The 25,015-nt window shown below is 40.1% G+C and overlaps 1 protein-coding gene across 1 annotated transcript in view; it reads left to right on the top strand.

Annotated features, from left to right (window-relative positions):
• Nucleotides 1-22,057, top strand: part of CFAP58 (cilia and flagella associated protein 58) — a 56,979-nt gene extending 34,922 nt beyond the window's left edge. Inside the window, exons 10-15 of the mRNA XM_043477271.1 lie at nt 8,233-8,394; nt 9,034-9,180; nt 15,380-15,520; nt 16,482-16,705; nt 19,861-19,972; nt 21,839-22,057. Coding sequence (XP_043333206.1) covers nt 8,233-8,394; nt 9,034-9,180; nt 15,380-15,520; nt 16,482-16,705; nt 19,861-19,972; nt 21,839-22,057 — 1,005 coding nt within the window. The remainder of the gene's footprint in view (nt 1-8,232; nt 8,395-9,033; nt 9,181-15,379; nt 15,521-16,481; nt 16,706-19,860; nt 19,973-21,838) is intronic.
• The last annotated feature ends 2,958 nt before the right edge of the window (nt 22,058-25,015 follow it).

Here is a 25,015-nt window from a genome sequence, read left to right as displayed (position 1 = left end):
TTTTAATATGCTGTCTAGGTTGGTCATAGCTTTTCTTCCAAGGTTTTCTTCATACTCTTAGAATAGAGGTGGAAACAAAAGACAAAAATGATCAAAGAGAGGATAAGAGATAAGGACAGGGAATAAAAAGCATCCTATAGGTTGCTGGTCTCTGATGGAGGAACTGAGCCCCAAATCAAAGATGTAACAGAAAATATTTTCTGGAGACGAAGAAAGAACTGTACATGCAGATTGAGCATGTTTCTGGCAAAATCAGTGACAGGAGAAATCTCATAGACCTGCTCTGGGAGAAAGTCGTGTGTGTGTATGTTGTTTAACCCACAATGATAAAGAAAAGTACTCTCAGAGTTAGGCAAGAAGAAAAAGCTGAAGTCTAGTTCCTTTTTTTTTTAAACAGGAAAAAGAGTAGAAGGTAATGGATCAACAGGTGAAAACTAGGTATTTCTGAGTAGTAGGGATACAGATCGTCTTCAATTTACCCCTTTATGTGCCTTTTGTGTTCTTCAAATTTTCTGAAATGAATATTTATTACTTTAGTATCCTGATCCAAAAAACCTTGCCCTTCATTCAAGGACCAATAAAACCTTACAAGAGCTTTATTTAAAATGTTTTCTAATCCATCTGTACTTGGTTCCCCTCTCTGGCAGGTGAAGAAATCTGATGTTATAACTGTATCTGCATTTCTGAGTGTGCCTCATGCCATTTAAAAGTTCCTTGAGGGCAAGTCTTCTTGAGCTCTTTCTGTTACTTATTCATTAAATAGGTATTCAAATATATTTTGAAAGGGTGATTGGAAAGCATAATTAGACAACTGAATCAACTAGTCAAAGACTTATTTTTAGGTATCTATATTAAATTCCTCTTCAGTAATCTGTTTATCCCATGAGGTCACAAAGTGGCCATGACTGAGTGACTAAACTTTCTTAAACTTATGGGTCTGCCCACCTTTAAATTCTTTTGAAATAGGTTGCCATGACGGACAATGTTATCTGAATTATTGTTCGCAGTTTTAGCTGTGAGTGACTTCTGGCCTGATCTCCTCTTCCTTCTGGGCTGCAAAAACAGTGTCAACATTTGCTTTCTGATTCTTTTTATTTAGAAGGGAAAAAAAAGGTGAAATCTAAGCTGCTGAAAGCCCTACATTACATTTTATTAATTTAACTTGGCATTTGCAAATGAGAAAGAAGATCCCTTTTTGTGCCAGAATTGGATGGCTCAGAATCCCAAGCCTTTCCGTATGTGTTTGTCTCAGTCAACATGTGCCATGATGTTACTGCATAATAAACAACCACCAGGTCTCACCGGCATGCAAAAACAAGCACTTATTTCTCACTCACACACCTGCAGTTGACAAGGGCCAGCTGATCTGGGCCGAGCTTGCCTGGGCTTGGCCTGAGGCTGTGGGTTGGCTCCAGATTTGCTGTGTGCTTCTCATCCTCTAGGATATGCACACTGTTCTCATGGAGAATGGAAGGAATGCAAAGGACAGACCCAACCACGCAAGCACAGTTCATGGGTCTCTGCTTGCCTAATGTTCTCTGACATCCCATCAGCAATGGCAAGTCACATGTCCAGGCCTAGCCTCAACAGCAAGGGCAAGTAGACTCCTCCCATAGAGGTGATGGGAGCAAAAATTCATGGAGCCATGACAAGCTACTACAGTATTTCAGCACTTATTCTTTATAGTTGGACGTTTTTTCTTTTATTATTGGAGTATAATTTCTTTGCTATGTTGTGTTAGTTTCGCTTACAGCAAAGTGAGTCAGCTATATGTGTATATATATCCCTCCTTCTTGAGCCTCCCCCTACACCATCCCATCTCTCTAGGTCATCACTAAACTGAGCTCCTTGGGCAGCTTCCCACTAGATATTTTATACAGTATATATTCAGCACTTTTTATCTTCATGGTTTTTCCTCTGCTGCAGTATACATTTTATTATTCGGCTAAATTGAGAGGCACCAAGAGTGACATTATAAGTTGTGGTGGTTTAGTTGCTAAGTCGTGTCCAATTCTTGTGACCCTATGGACTGTAGCCCACCAGCTCCTCTGTCCATAGGATTTTCCAGGCAAGAATACTGGAGTGGGTTGCCATTTTCTTCTCCGGGGGATCTTCCTGACCCAGGGGTCGAACCCGGATCTCCTGCACTGCAGGCAGATTCTTTACCAACTGAGATACTAGAGAAGCCCAATTATAAGTTATGGTCCACCATATTTACTCTTTTCTAGACTTATAAATTTTAGGTTAAGATCATTCCTAGTTAATGATTAAAACTGGGGAACATTCTGCATATTATGCCTTTGGCTCATTTTAGGACCCTCTTCTTTTTCATTCTAAATATTAAACTTCTAGCTATCCCCTCCCAGCCTTCTTATATACTGGAAAGCATTTTTTGCAATGAATTCCTACCAATAAGTTTCTTAGCTCCCTGCTTATTTGCCTTATAACAATGTCAAGCAAAGCTCTTGTAGACAGAGGTTCCAAGAAATGAATAATAATGTGCTTTCAAGGATTTAGAAGTGAGGATAGCAAAAGTTGATCAAAGAAATATCATTCAATGAATAGGTACTTCATAATAAAATGAAGTTTCTGTTTCTTCAATATTAATTTAATGTTTTTTTATACAGAACATCTTTAATAGGGTAGAACTCTGGAGAGAGCCTTCAAGGGGACATACACAAATTATAAGCTTTTCATGTTATAATGAAATAAGTGTACTATGGATTACTCTTTTCCTGGAGGAGAACAGAATTTGATCCATAGAAAAAAACCAAGTTGGTTTTTTAAGTGCTAATATTATATAATATCACATAATGTTAAACATACCATGATAGTCTATTAACATTTATTAAATGATTAAATTATGATATGCTTGGTACTTATATTATGGCATAAATATAATTTTTCTCACTTTTATCCTCACTATAGCCCTCCTAGGCAGATATTATAGCCTTCATTTGTAGCATAACATGTTATTAAAAACAGATAGAAAAATAGATATGCCTCCCTGAATTTGAGATAGAGGATAAAATAAGAAAGCAAGACAAATAGAGAAGACTTAAAATTTCACATGACTGGGCACAAAGTTTTTTTTTTTGAGAGTGAGTTTTCCAGTTTTATTATGGAAGTAAAGACATTGTCAGCATTCAAACCATTGACACCAAGTCAGAAAAACTTACTTTAAAAGTTTATTGTACTGATATTTCATCAATTGCAAGTTAAAAGATTCCAAATTCAATGACCTACTTTCTCTTCCTGTCTTAGTACATATGGTGTTTTGACTGTGGCTGCAGATTTCCTGCACACGTTATTGATTTTTATCTCACTATTATTTCTATCGGCGGGTTGTTTTAACAGAAACAGAAAAGGTAGTAGGTTATAAACTGAGACTGTACCCTCATGGTGCACTGTAAGCATTTTCTGGTCTCCTCTGAAGTAGGCCTCCACATGCTAGGCTTTCCAACCCTCTGGCTGTAATAAAACTCTATATTTGGATGTGATTTATCTCAGAGTTGGTCTGAGGTATCTAAAGTATAATCAATTAATTAAGCTCCAGACCCATAGCTGGCATTCTGCATTCTCTGCCTTTGAAACTGGGAACATTTTGCTGATGAAGGGTTTTGTGTCTACCTAATACTCTGCACATTTTATGAATTTTCAGGATTTGAACCTCTATGTGACATTGGTTTGAATGATTTCCCTCAAAACAAGTTGAGTCCCAACACTTAGAACTATATTGCTTTGTGAATTGTCTTTTCCCTTTGCTTCTATACTTTTAAAATTTTTGCTGTCATTTAAACAAAATAACCTTTGATCTCTTTGGTATCATGATGGGTTCCTGCTACTCCCAGCTTCAAGAATCTGGAAACAAGTTAGACTTTGTGTACTGTTGTTTGCAAAAAGATGAACCCGGCTAACTGGGTGCCCCAAAAAGAAATGCCCTTGGTTACGTCTTTTCTCTGGAGCATTATTCTGTCTGTGCAAAGGATTATTCTTGCTGTAATATTTCTCAAAGTGATTGAACAAGCAATTTTTTTCTTTTTCTCTGATGTGCTGCTTGATATTCTGAATGCTGATGATGCTGTTCAAAGTAGTCTCAATCTATTCATTTCACTGACCCCAACGAAGGTGGTCATGTCCATAGAAAGGCTACATTTGGGGCTAAGATAGTGTCTTTCTTTAAAAAAATCAAACAAGTAACAGATCCAGGAATGGATACCTTATTTAGGTTTCCCATTTGTTCCTAACTTAAACATTTTAGTTGCTAGTGCTGGTACCTTAAAAGGCCACCTGCTACTCATTTTCAAGGATTCTAAAGGGATAGATCAAAGAGACGATGGAAGAAGAAGTGAAATGTCTTCATTTCAGATCTACCTGCATGCCTCTTCTTCCTTCAAGCCCCTTAACCAACAATGCAAGCCATTCATCACTGAGTCTGTATATATTCTTACCTTGGGCCATTTTCTTTCTATACAAAGTGGGTGATGGAAATTAATAAAAATAAAACAGTAAAATAATATAAAATACTTTGTACAAGGACCTCCCTAGTGTCCAGTGGCTTAGACTCCATGCTCCCAATGCAGGGGACCTGGGTTTGATCCCTAGCCAAGGAACTAGATCCCACATGCTGCACATAAAAGATCTTGCATGCTACAACTAAAGAACCCACATGCTGCCTTCAACATTGAGGATCCCACGTGCTGCAACTAAGACCTGGTGCAGCATTCATTCACAAATGAATGAATGAATATAAAAAAATACTTTGTGCAACTCTGGTTGCATAATTGTAAAAGATTGGTTGAAATAGATATTTTTCTTGAAAATATGTACACACATCAAGGCTTGACTCAAGGAGAAGTGGAAACCATAGAAAGATTAATAACCATGGAAGCCACCAAAACATCTGAGACAGCAATAGCTCCAGTGTTGTCACTGGGGGCCTAATTATTTTAGAATTGAGTTCCTTCAAACTTTTAAGAATCAGATAATTCCCAGGCTATATAAATTTTTTTTTCTGTGTATGAATTTAGAAAAATGTATTATGTATTCTTGGGGGTAATTTTTTTTTCTGTTGGAATTTCTTTATTTCATTTTTTATTAATTTATTTTTTATTGGAGGATAATTGCTTTACAGTGTTGTGTTGGTCTTGGGGGCAATATTGATTGGCATTACTTTACCGACCTAACCCATGCCTTCTGCTGTGATAATGAACAAAAACTCCAGGCCTTGGAGAAAGCTTGGGGATGAATGAGTCCTTGGGTGGGATGATCTAGGAACAAGAAGGAAGAGGTAGTTCTCACAAATTATGTAAATACCAAATATTAACTTCTTAGATATGTGTATGGCCACCCTATTACCCTCCCAGGGTTTAATTCTCTCATAACACCCTGTGCATATCTCAGATTATTGGTTGTATCCATTCCTTGATTATCATTTTACAGTGGAGTTACTCACTAGAAGTGAATTTGAGGGTAGGGAATGCATCTTATTTTTCTCTACATCACTGGTGCTTTTATAGTGCCTGCCATAGATGGGTTCTCAATGCATGTTCAATGAGTGAATGAATGAGTAGGCGAGTGGTTGAATGAATTAACAAAAGGGTACTCAGCTCACTTTATGAAACTAGCAGAAATCTTGATATTAAAATAGAACCAAAAAGAAAACTATAGACTTAAGTCACTTATGAATATGCATGTAGCATCCTAAATGAAATTCTAGCAAACCAAATTCAACAGTACATTAAAAGGAATCATCCAGTATGACCAAAGAGGGTTTAATCCTGAAACCACAAGGATAGTTTTCTATTAAGAAAACTGTTGCTAGTGGTATGAAAATGTAAAATGTACAGCCATTTTTGAAAGCAATCTAGCAGTGTCTATTAAAGTTAAAAATATATATGTCTTTTGAGCCACATACTCCTCTTCTGGGAATCCATCCCAACAGAAGTAAAAGAACAAGTACATAAGAACACATGTATAAAATGTTTATTGTAGCGTGGTTCAGACTGGCAAAAAAATGGAAGCCAAGCGAATGCCCGTCAGAGGGGAGGGGTTCACCTACACTGTAGGACATTATGTCCCTTTTAAAGAGAATGAATTAGAGCTACTCTACCAGATTCCCACAAAGTATAAAAAGCAAGGTGCATAAAAATATATAAGAGGATCCCACTTTGCTGAAAAGTAAAGACCAAGTTCAGAAAGCAAAAGGAAAACAAACCTCTGTACCTGTATATTCACTCGTTGGCTAGCTGTGAACTACATTACTTATTTTGACTTCAGTTTCCTTATTTGTAAAATTGGGATATGATAATGCACATCTATGAGGATTTTTGTGAAGATTAAAGAAATTAATACCTATAAAATCCTCGGCATATAGAAAGTACCTGAGAAATATTAGCTATTATTATGATAAAGACCTTAGTAGACCTAAATAGAACATGCAGAATTCAAAGAAAAATATGGAAGAACACATACTGGATTGTTAACCTGGTTTCTTTCTATGTCAATGAGGGACTGATGTGGGTGGAAGGGAGAAGAAGGTTCAAGTAAATAAGGAAGAGAAAATGTTTATTTCCGATTTATGCACTTATTCAGAATTACGGCATATGGGACTATGAATAAAGAAATAAAATCAGAATACTTGTAAAAGAAGACGTTTGTTACTAAGTATATCAGATCAACAGAACTGATGGGGCAGTGCAAAATAATATATGCTAAAAAGACATTTATTAAGATTTGATTCCATCCTTCCTTAAATATAAATCTAAGAAAACTTTGAAAGATATTGGATTTCACTAGTGGCTCAAATGGTAAAGAATCTGCCTGCAATGCAGGAGACCTGGGTTCAGTCCCTGAATTGGGAAGATCCCTCTGGAGAAGAGAATGGCAACCCAGTCCAGTAACATTGCCTGGAGAATTCCATGGACAGAGGAGCCTGGTCCATGGGGTCGCAAAGAGTTGGACACGACTGAGCGACTAACACTTCTTCACTATGTAAAGATATAAAGGGAAATATATTAAACACCAGCCATCATTAACTCTGTTGGGGAAACTTTAGAAGAGGATTTCTTAGAATATATTTTCTGGAATACTAATTCTATAAGTAGAGTAAAAGGATTCGCTACTGCAATGACTGGGGCGGGGGCGGGGGGGGGGTGGGTTGGGAACATGATGCTCACAGGTATCCGAAACCTGAATCATAATATCAGCATGACAAAGAGCTAAGTTCTTTTTGACCTTTAGGTTCTAGGTAAATCTCTTCTTTCTAGGAAGCTTCCCTGGCCGTGTTACTTCAAGTGCATTCCCTTCCTTCTTTCTCTGTCGTGTTTCTCTGTTTAGTTCCTTCAACTGCAGTCATTAATTAAGAGAATTCTACTGAAATGCAATGAAATATTCTTAAGAATTTTCTCCTTGTGTGTTCTAGCTGTTGTTAAAGCATAAGCTCCATTCATTCAACCAGTTTTCCTTGCAAAATTTTTTTTCTTAAGGAATTTTAGAAGAAGTTTGTCCTTAGAAAATCAATGTCCATGGTCATTGCAGCTAAGAGTCATGATGATGTCATTTCTACTGTGTGGATTGCTTGTCGAGAAGCATTGGCTCATGGTGGAATTTTGGGCCTCGGTTTTCCATACTTGCAAAAAAGAGGCAGCTACTTCTGCATCTCATCTTGCCTCAAAGTGTTTTCCACACAGTAGAACACATATTTTTATGAAGTCTTTTGGGTTTCCCTGATGGGAGTGAGTTTGACATTGGTAGACAGAGTTATGATTGCTATCAATGTCAGAGGTCACTTTTCTTTCTTGTGGTTAACCTTATAAAGCCACAACTGTGGCCAAACAGCTAATCTATCTCTTACCCTTCGTGGTGCTTTGTGTTAAGATCTGTTTAAGCTTGTGCTTTTTTTTATTCCTTTCCTTTTTTGGTGGTTGGGGTGGGCAAGAGAGGTTTTCAGAATTGAAAGAATTTCTTTGTTTTCTTTTCTGTTTTGTGATCACAGAATAACTGTGCTAAGCCTTCATGCTTGAGCAGAACGGTGCTGTGGATAAAGTATATGTTTGCCCCTAATCAGCTCGGCTGAACTTCTGTGTTGTACCGCAGTGATTATAGCCACAGTCAGATTTTCTGATTGCTGGCATTTCTGCTCACTACCCTGAGATAACAAAATCTGTTTGTCCTGAACCAATAACCACAGATGGGCTATTTAACCATCTTTATTACTTCTTTCTCCTCCAGGTCCTCATGAACATGGAAGACATAAAAGTTCGTGAAATGCAGATTTTTGACTATAGGAAAAAAATTGCTGAATCAGAGACTAAATTAAAACAGCAACAGAACCTATATGAAGCTGTGAGGTCAGACAGGAATCTGTATAGTAAAAATCTGGTTGAGGCTCAGGTAAAGAATATATTTATGTCTTTACATTTTGCTCCCTTCCCATGCTGGGTTTAAAGCAGTTTCTGTTCTTCTAATAGCAGAACTTTTGAGAAAGAAATCGGGGAATTCTCCTGAAAGAGAAGATCAGTTTATGCAGAACTGTCAGATTGTTTGAAATGGAAATGACACAACTTGATCAGATGTGAAGATCGTGGCCCTGGTTTTAATTATTATATAGAATTGCCATTCTCTGTTTCTCATTTTTAAAACTGCTAATAGCTATCATGACTCAGAGGGGAGCAGCATACTCTTGTCATTTAAGTGCAGAGTTTTGCTTTGTAATTTTTTAGTTAAAAATGTTTGTTGTGATTCCAATTTGTCTCTTACACAGTGAGGAGTAAAGTGTGTGCATGTGTGTATGTGTATGGCATGTTCATTATGTATTTTTACATCTATCTCATGAAAATATTTGGAGAGTTAATGCTATGAAATACTTTGAGGTCTGTGGGCACAAGATACAAAGATACCCAGTTGTAATCCGTCAGGAAATCATTGTTTTAAATGAATCTCCCTTAAAAGCTCTTGACTGTGTCTTGAGCTTCCATAGTGGATGATGTCTATTTAATTCACTTTCAAACATATCTCCTTTCATTTTGTTAGGATGAAATAACAGAAATGAAGAGAAAATTAAAGATTATGACCCATCAGGTAGATCAATTGAAAGAAGAAATCTCAGCTAAGGAGTCGGCACTTGTGAAACTACATCTGGAACAGCAGCGCATAGAAAAGGAGAAGGAAACCCTGAAGGTACAGACCTTATAATAAAGGCGATGAACCGGTTGTCAATCCATTAGACCCACTGGGGCCAGGCTCCGTGCTCAGTGAGGATAGCCGGGGGGCAGGGAGAACAACCAAAGCACCAGGAGGGTGAACTCCACCACCTCGAGGTCTGTCTTCCCTACAGGGAGTGCTCCCAGCTAGAATGGGAAGGGGGCAGTGGAGATGCTGAGCTCCTCGATTACCTGTGCTGGTTATCATGGCATCAGTGGAAGAGAACCTAGCAGGTCAGCAGTGCCCAGGAAGTCCTGGCACTTTCAGGCTCACTACGATCTCCTTGCATTTACAACACAAGTCCAGCCCTTTGTTTGCACTCAACCCTCCCAGACTCCTCCCTAGGGCTTCTGTGAGACAATGCTGGCAGAATCCTTTGTGCCACTGCCCTGATACTTATTTACTTCATGTGCACGTGCCTTTTCTGCCTGCGACATCATTGTCTACCAGGTGTCAGACTTTGTCCTTACTTGTTTGGCCCTCAACTGGGTTCATGGATCACCTTACTTCTGTGAGTCTAAGAACTTCGCAGCCTTTCCTCTAGGGAACCACCTTTGTCTTCACATATTGCTAAGATATATCCTTTTAAGTCTACACATTTAGAACATTCTAGGTCTACTAATATAACATAAAGACTCGTCCCCCAGATATATGCCAAATAATTATACCATATCAAAACTTTGAATTAAATACATTTTACTATACATATTCACTAAACCTAATGTTTTTACCTTTTCCTAGCCAATCCAGTAAATTTCCCTTCTAATCCATTTGACCAAAGAATTAAAAATGAAACTTCTAAGAGAATAGTGCCACTTTTATTTTCTTAAATGTGTATGTTTATGGGCCATCTGCAGAAACTTCTACAGCTGGTGAAAGACTGAATTTCTGCACATGATTATCTTCAAAGATAGTTCCTATCTTGAAAATGAATATGTAGCATTGGACAGATTTAATGTCAAATTTCCTTGATTCTATGATGCTGTAGATTGAAATATGCACTCTCAGTTTAACAATAGGTTTTATCAATTATATGTCTTCATGGAACTAGAACTACTACATTAAGTTAAGGCACATGAGGATAGAGAAAAATTAAAATGTAGTGAAAGTGCCTTTACAATAAAAATATGGTAATTGATATATTTACCTAAGACTTTCATCTCCTCACTCCAGCTCATGATAGAAAAAAACAGAAAATTCTGTACTAAAAGTTATTTAAATGTAAAGAAATTTGAAAATACCTTGCATCTTTGCCCTTATTCTCCTTGTTTGAAAGCATATTAATAGTTTTATAGGAGTTTGTTTGTTCCATCCTGGAAGTCTATGGTGGGATGGTGTTTAACATTGGCTGAATCAGACTAATCTTGTTGCAAACAGTGCTTCACTCACAGGCCTCATGGACCCATGTTAGCAAGGCTTCAATGTAACTGGATTTGGTACATCATCTCTACCTTTCAGAGGGTGACATTGATCCTCATCTCTTACTTTCCAAGGAATGCTCTTTTCAAAAGATTAATTATTGCTGCATAATGGGGTCCAAGGAAGACAAAGTCCTGCTTTAGAATAAGCAATGTCCTATGCAAAAAAAGAATTATTCCTGATTCCTTAGTTTGACTTTGGTTAATATTTGTTTCAATTACACCCTCCATCATTAGATGTCTATACATATAGCTCCAAAGAAGCATCATAATAAAATAAAGGAATAAAGTTTATAATAAAATAAAGTTTAAATCATAAACTTTATATTATTTTAATCATAATAAAATAAAGTTCTGTTTCTTTGGTCCTGTGCCAGCAGAGTTGGCAGCTGGTGACTAAGGGAGATGATTAAAGGGCTTCTGTTCTAGAAAGTCTGCTCCAAATGGTGAATCCTAGGTCTGGATAGCTTTGTGTCATTGATTATAGGAAGATGATTGCTTTGGACTTACTGTGAAACTAGGATGCCTTTTCCTCAGCTTTTTCCATTAAGGCAGGAATTAGGGACAGAAAAAAGGCTGCCTCCTTGATTTATTATTTGAGGTTATCCAACAGTGGCTTGCAATGGTGCTTCGACTGGATAATTTTGGCCTATCATTAAGCCCATTTGACATCCTTTAGAAAAATATGACAGCTCAAATGTTGAGTTTCAGCCTCTTGACTTTTTTAGCCTCAAAGATGAATCACGTTTACAGAGGTCTCTGAATTTCATGCATCTGAGCTTTACAAACCAAAACCCTGGAGGAAAGGGCAGATTGTTTTTTTTTTTAGTAACTTTGCTCCATGAGAGACATGTAGCTTATTATAGTGAGTTATACAAAGCTACGTTGGTACATAATCCCTCCCGGAAGGGCAAGCCCTAGCCTGTTTGTAGACCGTGAGATGCTTTTTGACAGCACAACCCAATTTATCGCTTCTCCAAGCTCACGACAAACAATTGTCCGTAAGAGATCATCCCCATCCTCATTCATCCCCCCCTCTGCCAATAGAAAAGTCTTGCTTCTTCCATGTTTCCTTTTCAGTTGCTGCCAGGCTCTACGGACTCCTCAGGATTCTAGACATTCTCAGCACATGATGGTTATGACAGAATGTCAATAGTTCTTTGTAGATGTTGCTGCATCTGTGTTCATCTGCCCATTCTGTCCCTGTCTTGTTTCATCAGCACTAAAGGGGCCATCTTATGTGGAGTGTCTGCCTTCCAGTCCTAACAAGCTCTCGATTCTGTTCATCACCACCCCATCATCCCACATCAATCTGACAGCATTTTGATTCTTGGTGAATAATTCAGCAGCAAATCCTCTGTGTCCAGAGTTCAGCGTCACATTAGCAACTGGCTTCAGGGCACCATATCCTTGTCCTCAGTGGACTCTCTAGAGCAACATGGATGGGAACTGTTGGAGGGAGAGAGAAAGCCTAATTATTCTCGTGGTTAGAAGACTTCAAGTGGTCCTATTTATTTTGCAGAATATAAACAGATGGTTTCTGTGAAACCCAGTGAGTGTTGGGATCCCGTATGAAGGGGTCAAACTCCCTCAAGTATGCTTCTTTTTATTTATTTATTTTTTTTTTAAGTATGCTTCTTTTTAAAAAAAAATTTATTCATTTATTTTTGGCTGTGCTGGGTCTTCTTGCTGACAGGGCTTTGTCTAGTTGTGGCGAGCAGGGGCTACCCTCTAGTTGCTGTGCGTGGGGCTACTCTTCATTGTGGTGCAAAGGCTTCTTACAGCAGTGGCTTCTCTTATTGAACGTAGTCTCTGGCGTGTGCGGGCTTCCATAGCTATGGCTCCTGGGCTCTAGAACACGTCCTCAATAGTTGCTGCCCTTAGGCTTAGTTGCCCTGCAGCATGTAGAATCTTCCCAGACTAGGGATCAAACCTGTGTCCCCTGTGCTGGCAGACTGATTCTTAACCACTGGACCACCAGAGAAGTTCCCAAGTATGGTTCTTGAGATGTGATTTATGCCCGCAGCTAGATTGGGTGATACATACGCCATGAATACCTATCACAAAACTGTATAATTGTAGAAGTAGTGACTAAACAGCTTGTCCTGCCATCATATTACAGCTTTATGCCTCGGGTCCCATCTAGAATGTTTCTTGATGAGCTTTGGGTGCACAGTAGTTTTTACCATCTTTCCTGGATAAGACAGCTCAGATTTACAACTGTTAAATGCTTTAGACCTAAGGTATTTTGTTGATGTTAACATTTGCTGCCAACGTCTAATGCCACATCTTGTTTACAGCCCATAAATTTATGACATAAGGAGACCACTCAGAATTTTGATATATTAGGAAAAAAGCACCAAGCAATGCCAAACACACGAACGGTTTTACATTTCAGACAGATACTTTTACACACCATTGATTGCATTTTAATATAACAGCGGTTTCATTTTGTTCTGCTGATAGATTCTGATCAGCTCTCGGCACTTAGGAATAGGGAAGTGAATGTTGCACATCTGGGAAAATAAAAGTTTTATTAAAGAAAGCATGAGCCAAACAGGTATTTTATTGCTGTCTTCGCCGTCACCTTAAATGATTATAGAAATAGAAAGGCTGGTTCTTGACTCTCTTTCCTAACAGGCAATCCCCCAAAGTGGTAAATACAATACCAGACCAGATCTTTTTTCATTAACTGTTTCCCTTTGCTTATCCATGGACCAAAATACATTTCATGAATGAGCAAACAAAATATCATAAAGGAAACCCTGTGTTTTATAGTAGCTAGCTGTGTTTAGTTTGTGACATTACAGGTCTATTGCTAGGTGTGCGGCATCTTGTACTGTTTGGATAAATTTGAGCTATGGGATTAATGACTCTTGGTCTTCATGGATTAGAGGCAGGTGGCAACTAGAGTTGGATTGGTTCAGAGGCACTCACTTGCAAGTATTTGGTTTTCTGTCATCCCTTTTGTGACATTTCTGGGTGGGTGGAGGTGGGGGAACCCAATTCTTCCTTGAAGGAAAAAGTTACTAGTTTTTCATTTTCACATGTTGACCTGCAGGCCATTGAAAAGTTGGAGGCTTAATATTGTCTTGCCCTCTCCCTTGTGGTTTTAGGTGTGGGTGAAAGCAGAGTTCTTCCTCCCTCTTTCCTTCTTGTGCTGACCTGGCTGTGATACCACCTGTCCTTACATGGGCATGGAACCTCGAAGCTGTATTCTTCTTTCCTCTATTATGATTAACTCTCTGGCTGCCCACTGCATACTCTCCATGGCGTACAAGGCCCTTCTCAGGTTGTCTCAGCTGTTTTACCAGGCTTACTTCCTGCTGTTCCCTACCCAGTACTCCAGCTCAGCCATGTTGGATGTTTTGCCATCTGGTAAACACACCAGGTGCTTTATCGTTTGCATGCCTCTGTTCACGTGAGCCTGACCACTGACTGCTCGCCCCCAGCACATACATCTCCCTTTTAGAAATAACTGTCAACTGCCAAAGCCCAGACTTGCTATTCTCTCTAAACCCCAGGAAGAAATAGGAACTCTGTCCTGTACTCCCATGTTCTTCTTCACAGTAGAGAGCATCTCCACACTGTGGGGTGGTTGGTTATATTTGTCATCTCCTGTGGGTGGTGAATCCCTCACGTCTTACTCATCTTCTGTATTTGACTTGGAACTATTGTATGGTGATAGCAAAGGGAACAGAAACTCTGGAATGAAAAATTCTAGGTTGGAATCTCAACTCTGCTTCTTATTAGCTGTGTGACCTTGAGCAGGTTGATTTGCTCTTCTTTGTCTCTAATTGCATTTGTGAAATTGGGACAAGAATAGCTAGGCACAATACTTAATATCATGCCAGAGGTGTTGTAAGCCACAAATATACTTATGGATTTGGAGCAAATGTGTCCTGTGATGAGAGGAATTTTCCTTCTGAAATTTACCAGTCAAAGCAGCCTTTCCTTGCTTCTCTTAGGATTTCCATGTAGCCTCAAGATCTGAGTTCTTCCAGGAAGCCTTCCTAACAGATGCAGTCCTCTGACCTCCTGTGGCATCAATTCACTGTGTGACAACAAAGATTCTGAAACATTATTGTCTGGACTTGTTAATATTTGCATAATACTTGTATATCTCATCTTCTCATTTAGATTGGAATTGTCTTAGGAGTAGGATCTATATATGGTATATAGATCCTACTCCTAAGACAATCTCTTCTATTCCATCAGGATGTTTGATAAGACAGTCGTTTGGTTGTTATCTTTATTAATTTACATTTTGCTTATAATAGACTTTATCTCTGCAATTGATATGCTGATGATATTAGGATTGTTATAGGAGCTGATACATACAGATATATCTCCACCCAGTCCCTCCCCCACCATGCTCACCCCCCACATCCTTCTCTGTACTATTTGTGGGTTCTCCTCATGTTTAGCTGGTATGAGAACTGCTGTTGAATACCAATGAGGTTCCTGCTATACTGATATAGAAAAATGATGGAAATCCCTCAAGGGCACAACTCAGAATAAACATGATCACTGTAATATGCATTGTTGTTTCTTTACAGGCCTTGTGTGTGTGTGTGTGTATGTATGTGTGTGTGTGTGTGTTAAGCTTTCTTTGCTTATGAGGGTGATCAAACCATGCTAAACGAGACATCACAGGGAAGTATCAGAAGCACACTATCCATCTAAATCTGGGCCCTGCCGGCCTGGTTTGTGCTGTTACAGAGTGAAATCGGTCTGTATCTTTCACTCGTTGTCAGGCCGAGCTGCAGAAGCTGAGACAACAAGCCCTGGAGACCAAACACTTCATTGAAAAGCAGGAAGCCGAGGAGAGAAAACTCCTGCGAATTATAGCAGAGGCTGATGGGGAGAGGCTGAGACAGAAGAAGGAGTTGGACCAGGTAGGAAGAGACCACACCTCCCCAGACCTGCAGACTCTATCAGCAGACACAATTGTTTGATTCAGCTCCTCACAAAACCTCATGCTTTTCTGAGCTCTTCCACTGAGTCTCTCAGAGCAGCCCCAGAGGCCCACTTCCTGTTGATTAATTATGAAATACCCATTCATTTATTCTGCTCCTATTTACAAGCACTTCCTGTGTGTCACCTGCTCCTTTAGGCTCTGGGGATATACTGACCAACAAGAAAATAAGTTACCCTGCCCTCAAGGGGTTTACATTCTAGCATAATATCATTGTTGCATATAAGTACAATGAGTAATTACATAATTTGGGAGCTTAGAAACTTAAATGCTTTCAAAGATCTAGCAGGTTAAAAAAAAGAGACTTTGGCTTGTGCAAGACAGTGAAAGTGAAAGTGTTAGTCACTCAGTCATGTCTGACTCTTTTCGACTCCATGGACTGTAGCCTGCCAGAGCTCTCCCCATGGAATTCTCCAGGCAAGAGTACTAGAGTGGGTAGTCAGTCACTTCTCTAGGGGATCTTCCTGACCCAGGAGTCAAACCCAGGTCTCCTGCATGGCAGGCAGATTCTTTACCATCTGCGCCACCAGGGAAGCATGTGGTACAAGACAGTAAGGAGTGGTAGAACTTGGCAAGAGCTTGCTCACCCTAAAGACGTTCAGATTTAAACACATACAATAACATGTTGGAAAAAGCCCATGGGCCATGGACTATTATTATTAATAATATAATTTGTTGTACTCTTTTCAACAAGACTGCCAACTCTTGTGGGAGGAGTCCAGTATTGGCTGCCTAGCAGGTTATTTTCAGTGCCTCACCTACTGAGTGCCTAGCACATGCAGACATTGGATGGGCATTCGTTGATTCTCTGAATGCTGCTGCTGTAATGAAACATGGGACATTTTGTCCCCCAGTGGCCATGCCCTGCCCTACCTTTCTAGGTCATCAGCGAGAGAGATATCCTTGGGTCGCAGCTAGTTCGTCGCAATGATGAGTTGGCTTTGCTCTATGAGAAGATCAAGATCCAGCAGTCTGTGCTGAATAAAGGCGAGAGCCAGTATAACCAGAGGTTGGAGGACATGAGAATCCTCAAACTTGAGATCAAGAAGCTTCGCCGGGAGAAAGGGATTCTTGCCAGGAGTGTGGCCAATGTTGATGAACTCAGGTAATAGAAGACCCCCTCGGAGGTGAGCGCTTAGCAGCCTATGGGGACTTCCTAAGGACCTTATGTTCCTCCTATTGGTCACTGAAGGTCTTTTTTTTTTTTTTTTTAAGATATTTATTTGGCTTCGACAGGTCTTAGTTATAGCACGTGGGATCTAGTCCCTTGACCAGTGATCAAACCTGGGTCCCCTGCGTTGGTCCCCTGAGTTTTAACCACTGGACCATCAGGGTAGTCCCAGCCATTGAAAGTCTTTTTCTGGTTGCATAAAATAAATTTTTTATGTTGAAATAATGAACAAATAGTGAGAAAAACTTTTCCATAACCCATAATCTACATCGTGTCCATTCTATGTCACAAAAAATGAATTCATTTCCTTTCAGGGGAACGTAGGCAAGTGCAAAAGTGTTTTTTGAAAACTTTAGTCTGGATTTAGTGAAAGAAAGTTCAGTTAAATCATAACCACAAAGTAGTTACAATTCAGAAAAAAATCCCCCCAATGAGCTCTTTAGAATTTCTTTAATAAGGCACTGTGCAAGAGACGGAACATCAATATTTAAATTGAATCCTGGTAACATTTGCACATCTTTTTCTTGGAATTACACACAGAATGGAAAGAGGGGGAAATTTTAATTTTATCACTATTTGAAAACTCTGTTTCCTTAGAAGGCAGCCAAATTTTACATCTCACTCTTGATTTATCTTCCGCAGCTTTCACTTGAGCTTAGTGTGCCTTCTTCTTGCTTTAAATCTTACATTATACAAGATCTACTTTCCCTTTGGGAAAACATCACCATGTTTTATATGGGCAATTGCAGGAAACCAAATAATAGGTCTGGTGTTTTCTCAGTAACTATCTTATTCTCCACAGACTTGTAGATGAACAGTATCCTTGGCTACCTTGGGACAAGGACACAGTCTGGATCTGCTTCTTAAATTAATTGAATTAGATAGTTTTGATATTTAGATGCAGTGAATACGTTTGGGAATAGCAAGGGAAGTTGCACCATCAAGGATCGATCAATACTCTCTTTTTTAAAGAGTTGTTCATATTTCAGACGATGAAAGTAATACAAATTCATTGTAGAAAATAAGGGGCATGCAGAAAAAATGTAAAGAAGGGATTAGAAAATCGCTCATAAGTCTCCTATCCAGAGATATCACCATTGACATTTTGGAGGCAATTGGATTTACTCTAAGACACTATTGAATGGTCTCCAGGACCATCACTAAACTTGCCTGGCGGCTTAGTTGGTAAAGAATCTGCCTGCAATGCAAGAGACCTGGGTTCGATCTCTGGGTCTGGAATATCCCCTGGAGAAATGAATAGCAACCCACTCCAGTATTCTTGCCTGGAGAATTCCATGGACAGGAGAGCCTGGTGAGCTACTGTCCATGGGGTCCCAAAGAGTTGGACATGACTGAGTGATTAACACAAACTTGCCAGCCATGTGTTATTTTTATTACATATGCAAAGCACCACATTCTACCCATTCTCAGTTTGTTGATACTAGATTTTATCTTTATAGTGGGAGGTGCATGTTCAGTCACTCAGTCGTGTTCGATTCTTTGCAACCCTGTGGATTGTAGACTGCCATGCTCCTCTGTCCATGGGATTTTCCAGGCAAGAATACTAAAGTGGGCTGCCATTTCCTCCTCCAGGGGATCTTTCCGACCCAGAGATAGAACCCAAATTTTCTGCCTCTCCTGCATTGGCAGGCAGATTCTTTACCCCTGAACCACCTATGAATTCCTTATAAAGGAGTTTAATAAACTTAATAAAGATATTGGAGGCAAGCTGGCATGAATTCCAATCTCAGACTTGCCACCTACAAGCTGTGTGACCTTGGGCAAATCACAACTTATTTGAGCTTTAAATTTGTTGAAATTAAACATGAAAATGTAACATGCCTAGCATAGAGTCTGGTGCAAAAGAAATCATCAATCACAGTACCCAATACCCTTGCCCTTCTTTGAGGATGACACTCTAGAAAATAGTGTTAAAAATATGCTTTTAATTCTGAGCAGCTTGTTCTGAGCTCCCTGTTGAGTGAGCATCATGCAGTTAATTCTAATGGTTTGTCTTGCTAATGAGGGGAAGTTGTATTATTGGTTTAAATGAAGCAATTGAGTAAAAGAGATGGCTTGGTTTTAGTAATGCACTGCACACTCGCAGCAGACGAGGACAGATAATAATATCCTTCTTGCCCGTGTCAACCTGAGTGCTTGCCTCTGCTCGGCCTCCCAACAGAACTTCTCGTTCAATAGACTGGCAGCCAGTCGATGGTTGTAGACTCTGGTTACCTGTTAACTAGAGATTTGAGAAGTGTATTTGAGCCAGAGCTAGTTCTTCCGGACTTTTTCAGTCACCTGTGCAGTTGTGGAACATGAGACAAATGATCACTCCTAAATCAGTATTTTTCAGTACTGGCTGCACATTAGAATTACCAGCTGCTGCTGCTGCTGCTGCTAAGTCGCTTCAGTTGTGTCCGACTCTGTGCGACCCTATAGACGGCAGCCCACCAGGCTTCCCTGTCCCTGGGATTCCCCAGGCAAGACCATTGGAGTGGGTTGCCGTTTCCTTCTCCAATAGAATTACCAGCAGAACTTTAAAAGTCTATGAAACCCAAGCCTCATGCTAGACCAATTAAAGCAGAACTCCTTTGGGGGTTGGTCCAGGCAAAGGCATGTTGTCATAGTTCCCCAGGTGATTCCAGTATGTTGCCAGGATGGTAATACACTGTCTTAATGATGTCAGGTTTCACCTGAGCCTCAGTCGCTTGCATCGAAGGGCCGTGGTAGAACATAGCTTGTTATCTCGCTGCTACTGTAGAAGACATTTAGAAACGTGGAATAATATATTGAAATCCTCATGATTTACCCCTTCCCTGTTCTTTCCATACACTTCTAAAATTCCCTGGGTATCAATAATCAGTTCCTGGTACTTTTTCCTTTCCCTTAAAGCTAAAGCTGAAGTTTGCCCTCTGCAAGAATTGGTATCACCTGTGTCTTGCCTTAGGCAGCTGGTCTCAGTGTTTCCAAAGTCTCCCTAATCCATCTTTTTCTATAAGATGTAGCATGCAGGAAACCATGTAAAGAAAGGATACTCAAATGCTGGGCAGAGAATTTGTTTGCTAAAGAAAGTTTGACTTATTTAGGCAGGAGCTTTTTCACACGCAAAGAGAGTTCCTGAAGGAGAGGACGAGATGCCGAGCCTTGGAGGAGGAACTGGAGAACCCCATGAACGTGCACAGATGGAGGAAGCTTGAGGTAACATTCCGGAGAGCCTTCCTCCCACCCCCCAAATCTCTCTCCACCCGACTTGTCTTCTTACCTAAAGCTCAGTAACAAGCACAGTTTTATTTAATCTGTGCCAGTCACCCATAATGTAAAAGACTGGATCAAATGTAAATTAGATTGTTCCAGATTTGAGTTTTGTTTTTAAAAACCTTTGCATCCTTTTATTTCCCAAAAGGAAGTGCAGTTTTAAAACTTGCCCTCTTTTCAAAGAGCTAGTATTGTGTTCGTCAGACTCCTCCTTTTAGGATCTGGGGACACAGCCAAAGTCCCTTTGGAAGATGATGGATAATAAACCTCTTATTTTATTTTATGACCTCCCGAGATTCATTTCCACCAGCAGATAACAGTAACAGAGAAGCTCTGTTTATTCAATAAAAAGATGCCCATCTCCTCTAGTAGTACCCAGTAATGTGGGTGCAAGAAGGGGCTTTGACTAAGTTAACAGTTGGAATGTTGGGAGAATAGGCATATGTGATATAAGAAAGAGCAAGGAAAAGGAGAAAAATCAGCCAAGTAGGTTTTTGTTTCTCATTTTTATTTTTTCCTTTAAATGAAGAAAGCATTAAGGATAATGCATTATAAATTGTTATGTAAACATGAGGCCTGAATTTTAACAGTGTCCAGTCTTTGCCAAGTGAATGTGTATGCCAAATCTACTTCCAGAATATGGATATCAGTTGTCACTGCTTAGTATTTCTTAAGCAAAGTCATAGTCAGTGGAATATCTCCGCCTTTTGGACCCTCATTTATTCCTCTTCAAATGCCAAGAGTGGGGTAGTTTACTAAACTAACAATAACATGAATGTGTCTGGGGAAGAGAGATGAAAACTGTAAATTCATTTACTGTCACATTAGTTTATTCCATGTGTTTTCAAGCAGATCTCTTAAAGTTTCCAATTCCATGTCAATTTCTATTAAAAAAATTGGAAAACAGACTCTGGGAGGCAGTTGAAAATATTTAGCTGCTAGATTAATTCCAAAATGTCAGTATAGTTGAAAGTGAACCTTTGGCTCAATGTCTAGAGGGCAAATTATCAATGTATAATAGTAGATCTTGTTTGAATTGTACACAGATAGTTACTAAAGGTGCCTCAGAGCTTTATGGATTGATAATGCCGTTTGAAAGCTAAATGCCATGGTCATGTCCTGTTGCTAATAATTAGCAGACTTCCACATCCTGGGAACTTGCCCCATCATAGGCTGTAATGAATCTTCTTGTTGACAATTATGAAAGGAGAACTCTGAGACCGAATGAGTTAGGGAACCCTGTCTCATTCCAATGTAAACAAATGATGGTAGGGAAAACCTCAGAGCATAGTAATTAAGAAGCCCGGGCTTTAGAACCAGGCATATCTGGGCTTGAATCCAGCTCTGACCTTTATCAGCATGGGTAAATGACCTCCTCTGAGCCTCAGTTGCCTTATCTGTAAAAGGGGAAGGTAATACTGTCTAACAGGACTGTTGAGTGACTAAAATTTGATAATGTGTGAAAAGCACTTAACATAGTGTTCAGATGGGGCAAAGAATCAGGTTATTAGGCCCAGGAGCTGCCATCATTGCTGCTGTTATTATTTGCCCTGGTGGAATAAACATACTCACTTTCCACTTATAGGCTCACTAGGGACAACAGAGACGATACTAGCCAAACATCAGTCTGTTTTGATGACTGTCTCATCTGTCGTGCAATGCATTTTGATTTGTTTTGTCTTGTTTCTGATTCTTGTCTATATTGGGTCTATAACTTTGCAATAAATTTTAATAGACCAATAATTTTGTAGGGACCTCAGTGCTCTGGACCTGGTAATCTCAGCTGCTTTTTTTTTTCCCCTTGAATAGGCCAGTGACCCCAGTACCTTTGAGCTGATACAGAAAATACATACACTGCAGAAGCGCCTCATCAGCAAGACAGAAGAGGTGGTTGAAAAAGAGCTGCTCCTCCAGGTACCATTTCCATTTTCTGTGCCCATCAAACAAGCCTATTTCCTTAGCACCATCATCTCCAGTACTATGTTTTTAGAGCTAGATATTTGGCAGCGTTGCATGCCCCATTTTTAACTGTAGATGGCAACAGGGACTCACACACAGAGAACAAACAACCTGATTAATTGGTCTTTTATACTGCCATCACTAATATTTCAAGAATTCTAGAAAATTAAGTTCAAAGCTACATCTACTGCATTGAGTAATGTGAGCTTCCCTCCCCCCAACTTCTCTACAGTTTTGTTAGATTCTTTTAAATGCTTTTCTTCATATCTTCATATAATGTGAAATGCCATGACTTTGATTTTGAAAACTAGCCTTCACATAGAGCACAAATGTCCTCTTGAAGGTTTGTGAGAGTGAAATGGAAGAAAAGGTATCTTTTTGAAGATTTTATGTAGTAAGTTATTCTGAAGCAATCCATAGTGGTAACATCTTTGTGTATCTGTATCTTTGCAAGTACCAGTTGTCACTACTATCACCATAATCATCATTGTGCCAGATACTGTGCTGGTGGCTTTGTCCCCTCATCCTCCATTCCTCTGCACAGTTCTGGGGAGATGGTGGGGTTTGCCATTCCCAATCAGTGAACGAGAAAGTTGGACCCCAGGAGTTTGATGTGGTTAAAAGAATACAAGCTCTGGTGTTAAGTGGCCTGGCTTGTAATCCTGCTTCTGCAAATCTGTAGCTGTGTGAAATTAACTTCTGCAAATCTGTAGCTGTGTGAAGTTCTTGATCTGTATTATGGGACAATACTAGAACCTGCAAAAAGGATGCTATTGGGACATTAAGGGTGCGTAAGACTGATGGCTCAGAGATGCATTTGTGGTCACTGCAGCTCCTTCCGGGACCTGAGCACTCGTGATGGTGGTTTGCTCAGTTGCTGTGAGCCTCGGCTCCAGTGTTTGATGGTGTAAAGCCACCCGAGCTGTTGGTCTGGCGTTCTCGGCAGGATTTCATTTCTTTCCTAAGATGGACGGCACCAAGTAGTATTATTCCTTAAGCACAGCCAGCTCTGCAGCTGCATAGATCTTACCCAACACCCTCAGCCTCACACCCCTGGGACTCTGTCTCTTCTCCCAAGATATAAGGGTGTGTTTCTTGCTGGCATTACATTCCTTGATTCAATTTAATAACATGCCCAGGTACTCTTCTATCTAAAGATATTGTACTGGACAAGGAGACAAAATGCACATCATCCTGGAGCTTGTACCCTAGTGAAGAGGAAGAAGGGAGTGGTTAGACTTTTTTGCTTCTTGTGGTTAGACAGAATCCTGAGATATTAATAGTTTTGAGCAGCGGGTTGTGAGCAGGTATCTCACTTCCTAGTTGAAGCATTTATTTGTTGGTACAGGACTCTAGTGCTATCTTTTCCCACCTCCTAAGCACATACAGAGAGAGGAGCCACAAGATCAGAACAGTCTGGAATGTCAAGCCCCTTATACTGGAGAGGGAAACCTGTTCTAGAGAGACCCCAACCCTGTGATGGACTTTGTAGGAATGAGAAATAAACTTTTACTGTGTTAAATCACACATGGAAAGACTGATGGCTCAGGAACCCCCTCCCTGACATTGTACCTTGCCCTGTCTCTTGCCCTCACAGCAATGCTCCCAGCCCCTATCTCTGATTCCCAAGGGCAGCCCAGTATGGGGGAAGTCTGTGGTTCTCCCCTGAAATAAAATTAAGCTGCACTTGGTAGATAATGCTAGGGTATAAGGCTACTTGTTCCCAGGAGTTTAACCATTGAACTTCAACAGCTCCCTGCAAAACTGAGTAATCCAATGTGAGAAAGAGCATCGCTTCATTCTGTGGGCAGCACAGAACCCAGCATGTAATTGTGTCAACAGAATTAATTTATTTCCCTTCACTTCACCTGCCCTCAGTCATCATCTCAGGTTTCATCACTCTCATCGGGCCCCCATGTGGGGAAAGTGTGGCACTTCGATGTCCTGGGTCACCATTTACCACCGACCAGCCACAGTAGCTCCCTCCTTCCCCTGGGCCCTCCGTTAAGCTGGCCTTGTGCAAGGTGTGTGTCTCTGCCCACTGTTTTCTCCGCAGTCAATGAAATCTGAACGTGGGATACATGTTGGATGATATTAAAAAATTAGTGTTGATTATATAAGGTGTAATAAGAGTATTATGGTTATGTTTTGTAAAAAAAAAAAGAAGCCTTTTTCATATGAGAGATGTACTGAAATATTTACAAATGAAATGATACATAGTCCAGGGTTTATTCTAGAATTTTCCAGTAAAGAAATGAAGGAAAGGGGTGTTCTGCCCGTAGTCTGAGTCCCCAGTCGGGAAAGAAGACTCCTCGAAACAATGCAACTTGCAATAGGGGAATTTATTACTGACTCGAGCCAGGGCCTCCCGCCCTCACCAAGGGTGTGAGGACGAAAAGGCCCCGAGCCCCAGTTCTCTCCGGTATTTATTAGGTCAAAAAAAGCAGCAGGTAGTTGGCGCAAGCGGATTGATTACACAGTTGCAAGGCAATTTTTGTTGGCCCACCCGTGGGGCTTTCAGCTTTCCCCTGATAGGTTCCCTTTTTCTTGCTAGGCATATGTTGATTGGCTAGCTCCAGGAGGCCTGATAACTATGTTACCCCTGGAAACCAGGCCTACTCCTAATCTAGGCTGCCTGTCATGGTGTTAGCCGTGACAGCCTCACAGAGGGAAGCGATGGGAGACACATGGATGTGGAGATGGAGGATCGATGAAATAAAATTGGCAAAATGTAAAATATAAAAGGGATGTTGAAAGGAGGATTGAAAGAGTTTAACATTATGCTTGACATAAAAATTGCCAATTATTATTTATCATTCCAAAGCCCATAGTCTTAACCACTGGGTTATCATTACTAAAAGCAGGAGCTTGTCTATATGAGCAATGGGTACTTGGCCCTCTTCTTTCACATTTTGCATTAGAAAAGACATTTTCCCTGAAGCTGAGTGCACAATGAGCGGCCAACAGGGATCTTCCTCCTTTTACAGATGAGCACAGGTAGTTAAGAGGACAGATTTGGAGTCAGAA

This window comes from Cervus canadensis, chromosome 8 (assembly GCF_019320065.1).
Source record: "Cervus canadensis isolate Bull #8, Minnesota chromosome 8, ASM1932006v1, whole genome shotgun sequence".
In the NCBI taxonomy this organism is placed as follows: domain Eukaryota; kingdom Metazoa; phylum Chordata; class Mammalia; order Artiodactyla; family Cervidae; genus Cervus; species Cervus canadensis.
Note: the sequence above shows the minus strand (reverse complement) of the source record. Positions and strands in the feature narration are given on the sequence as shown.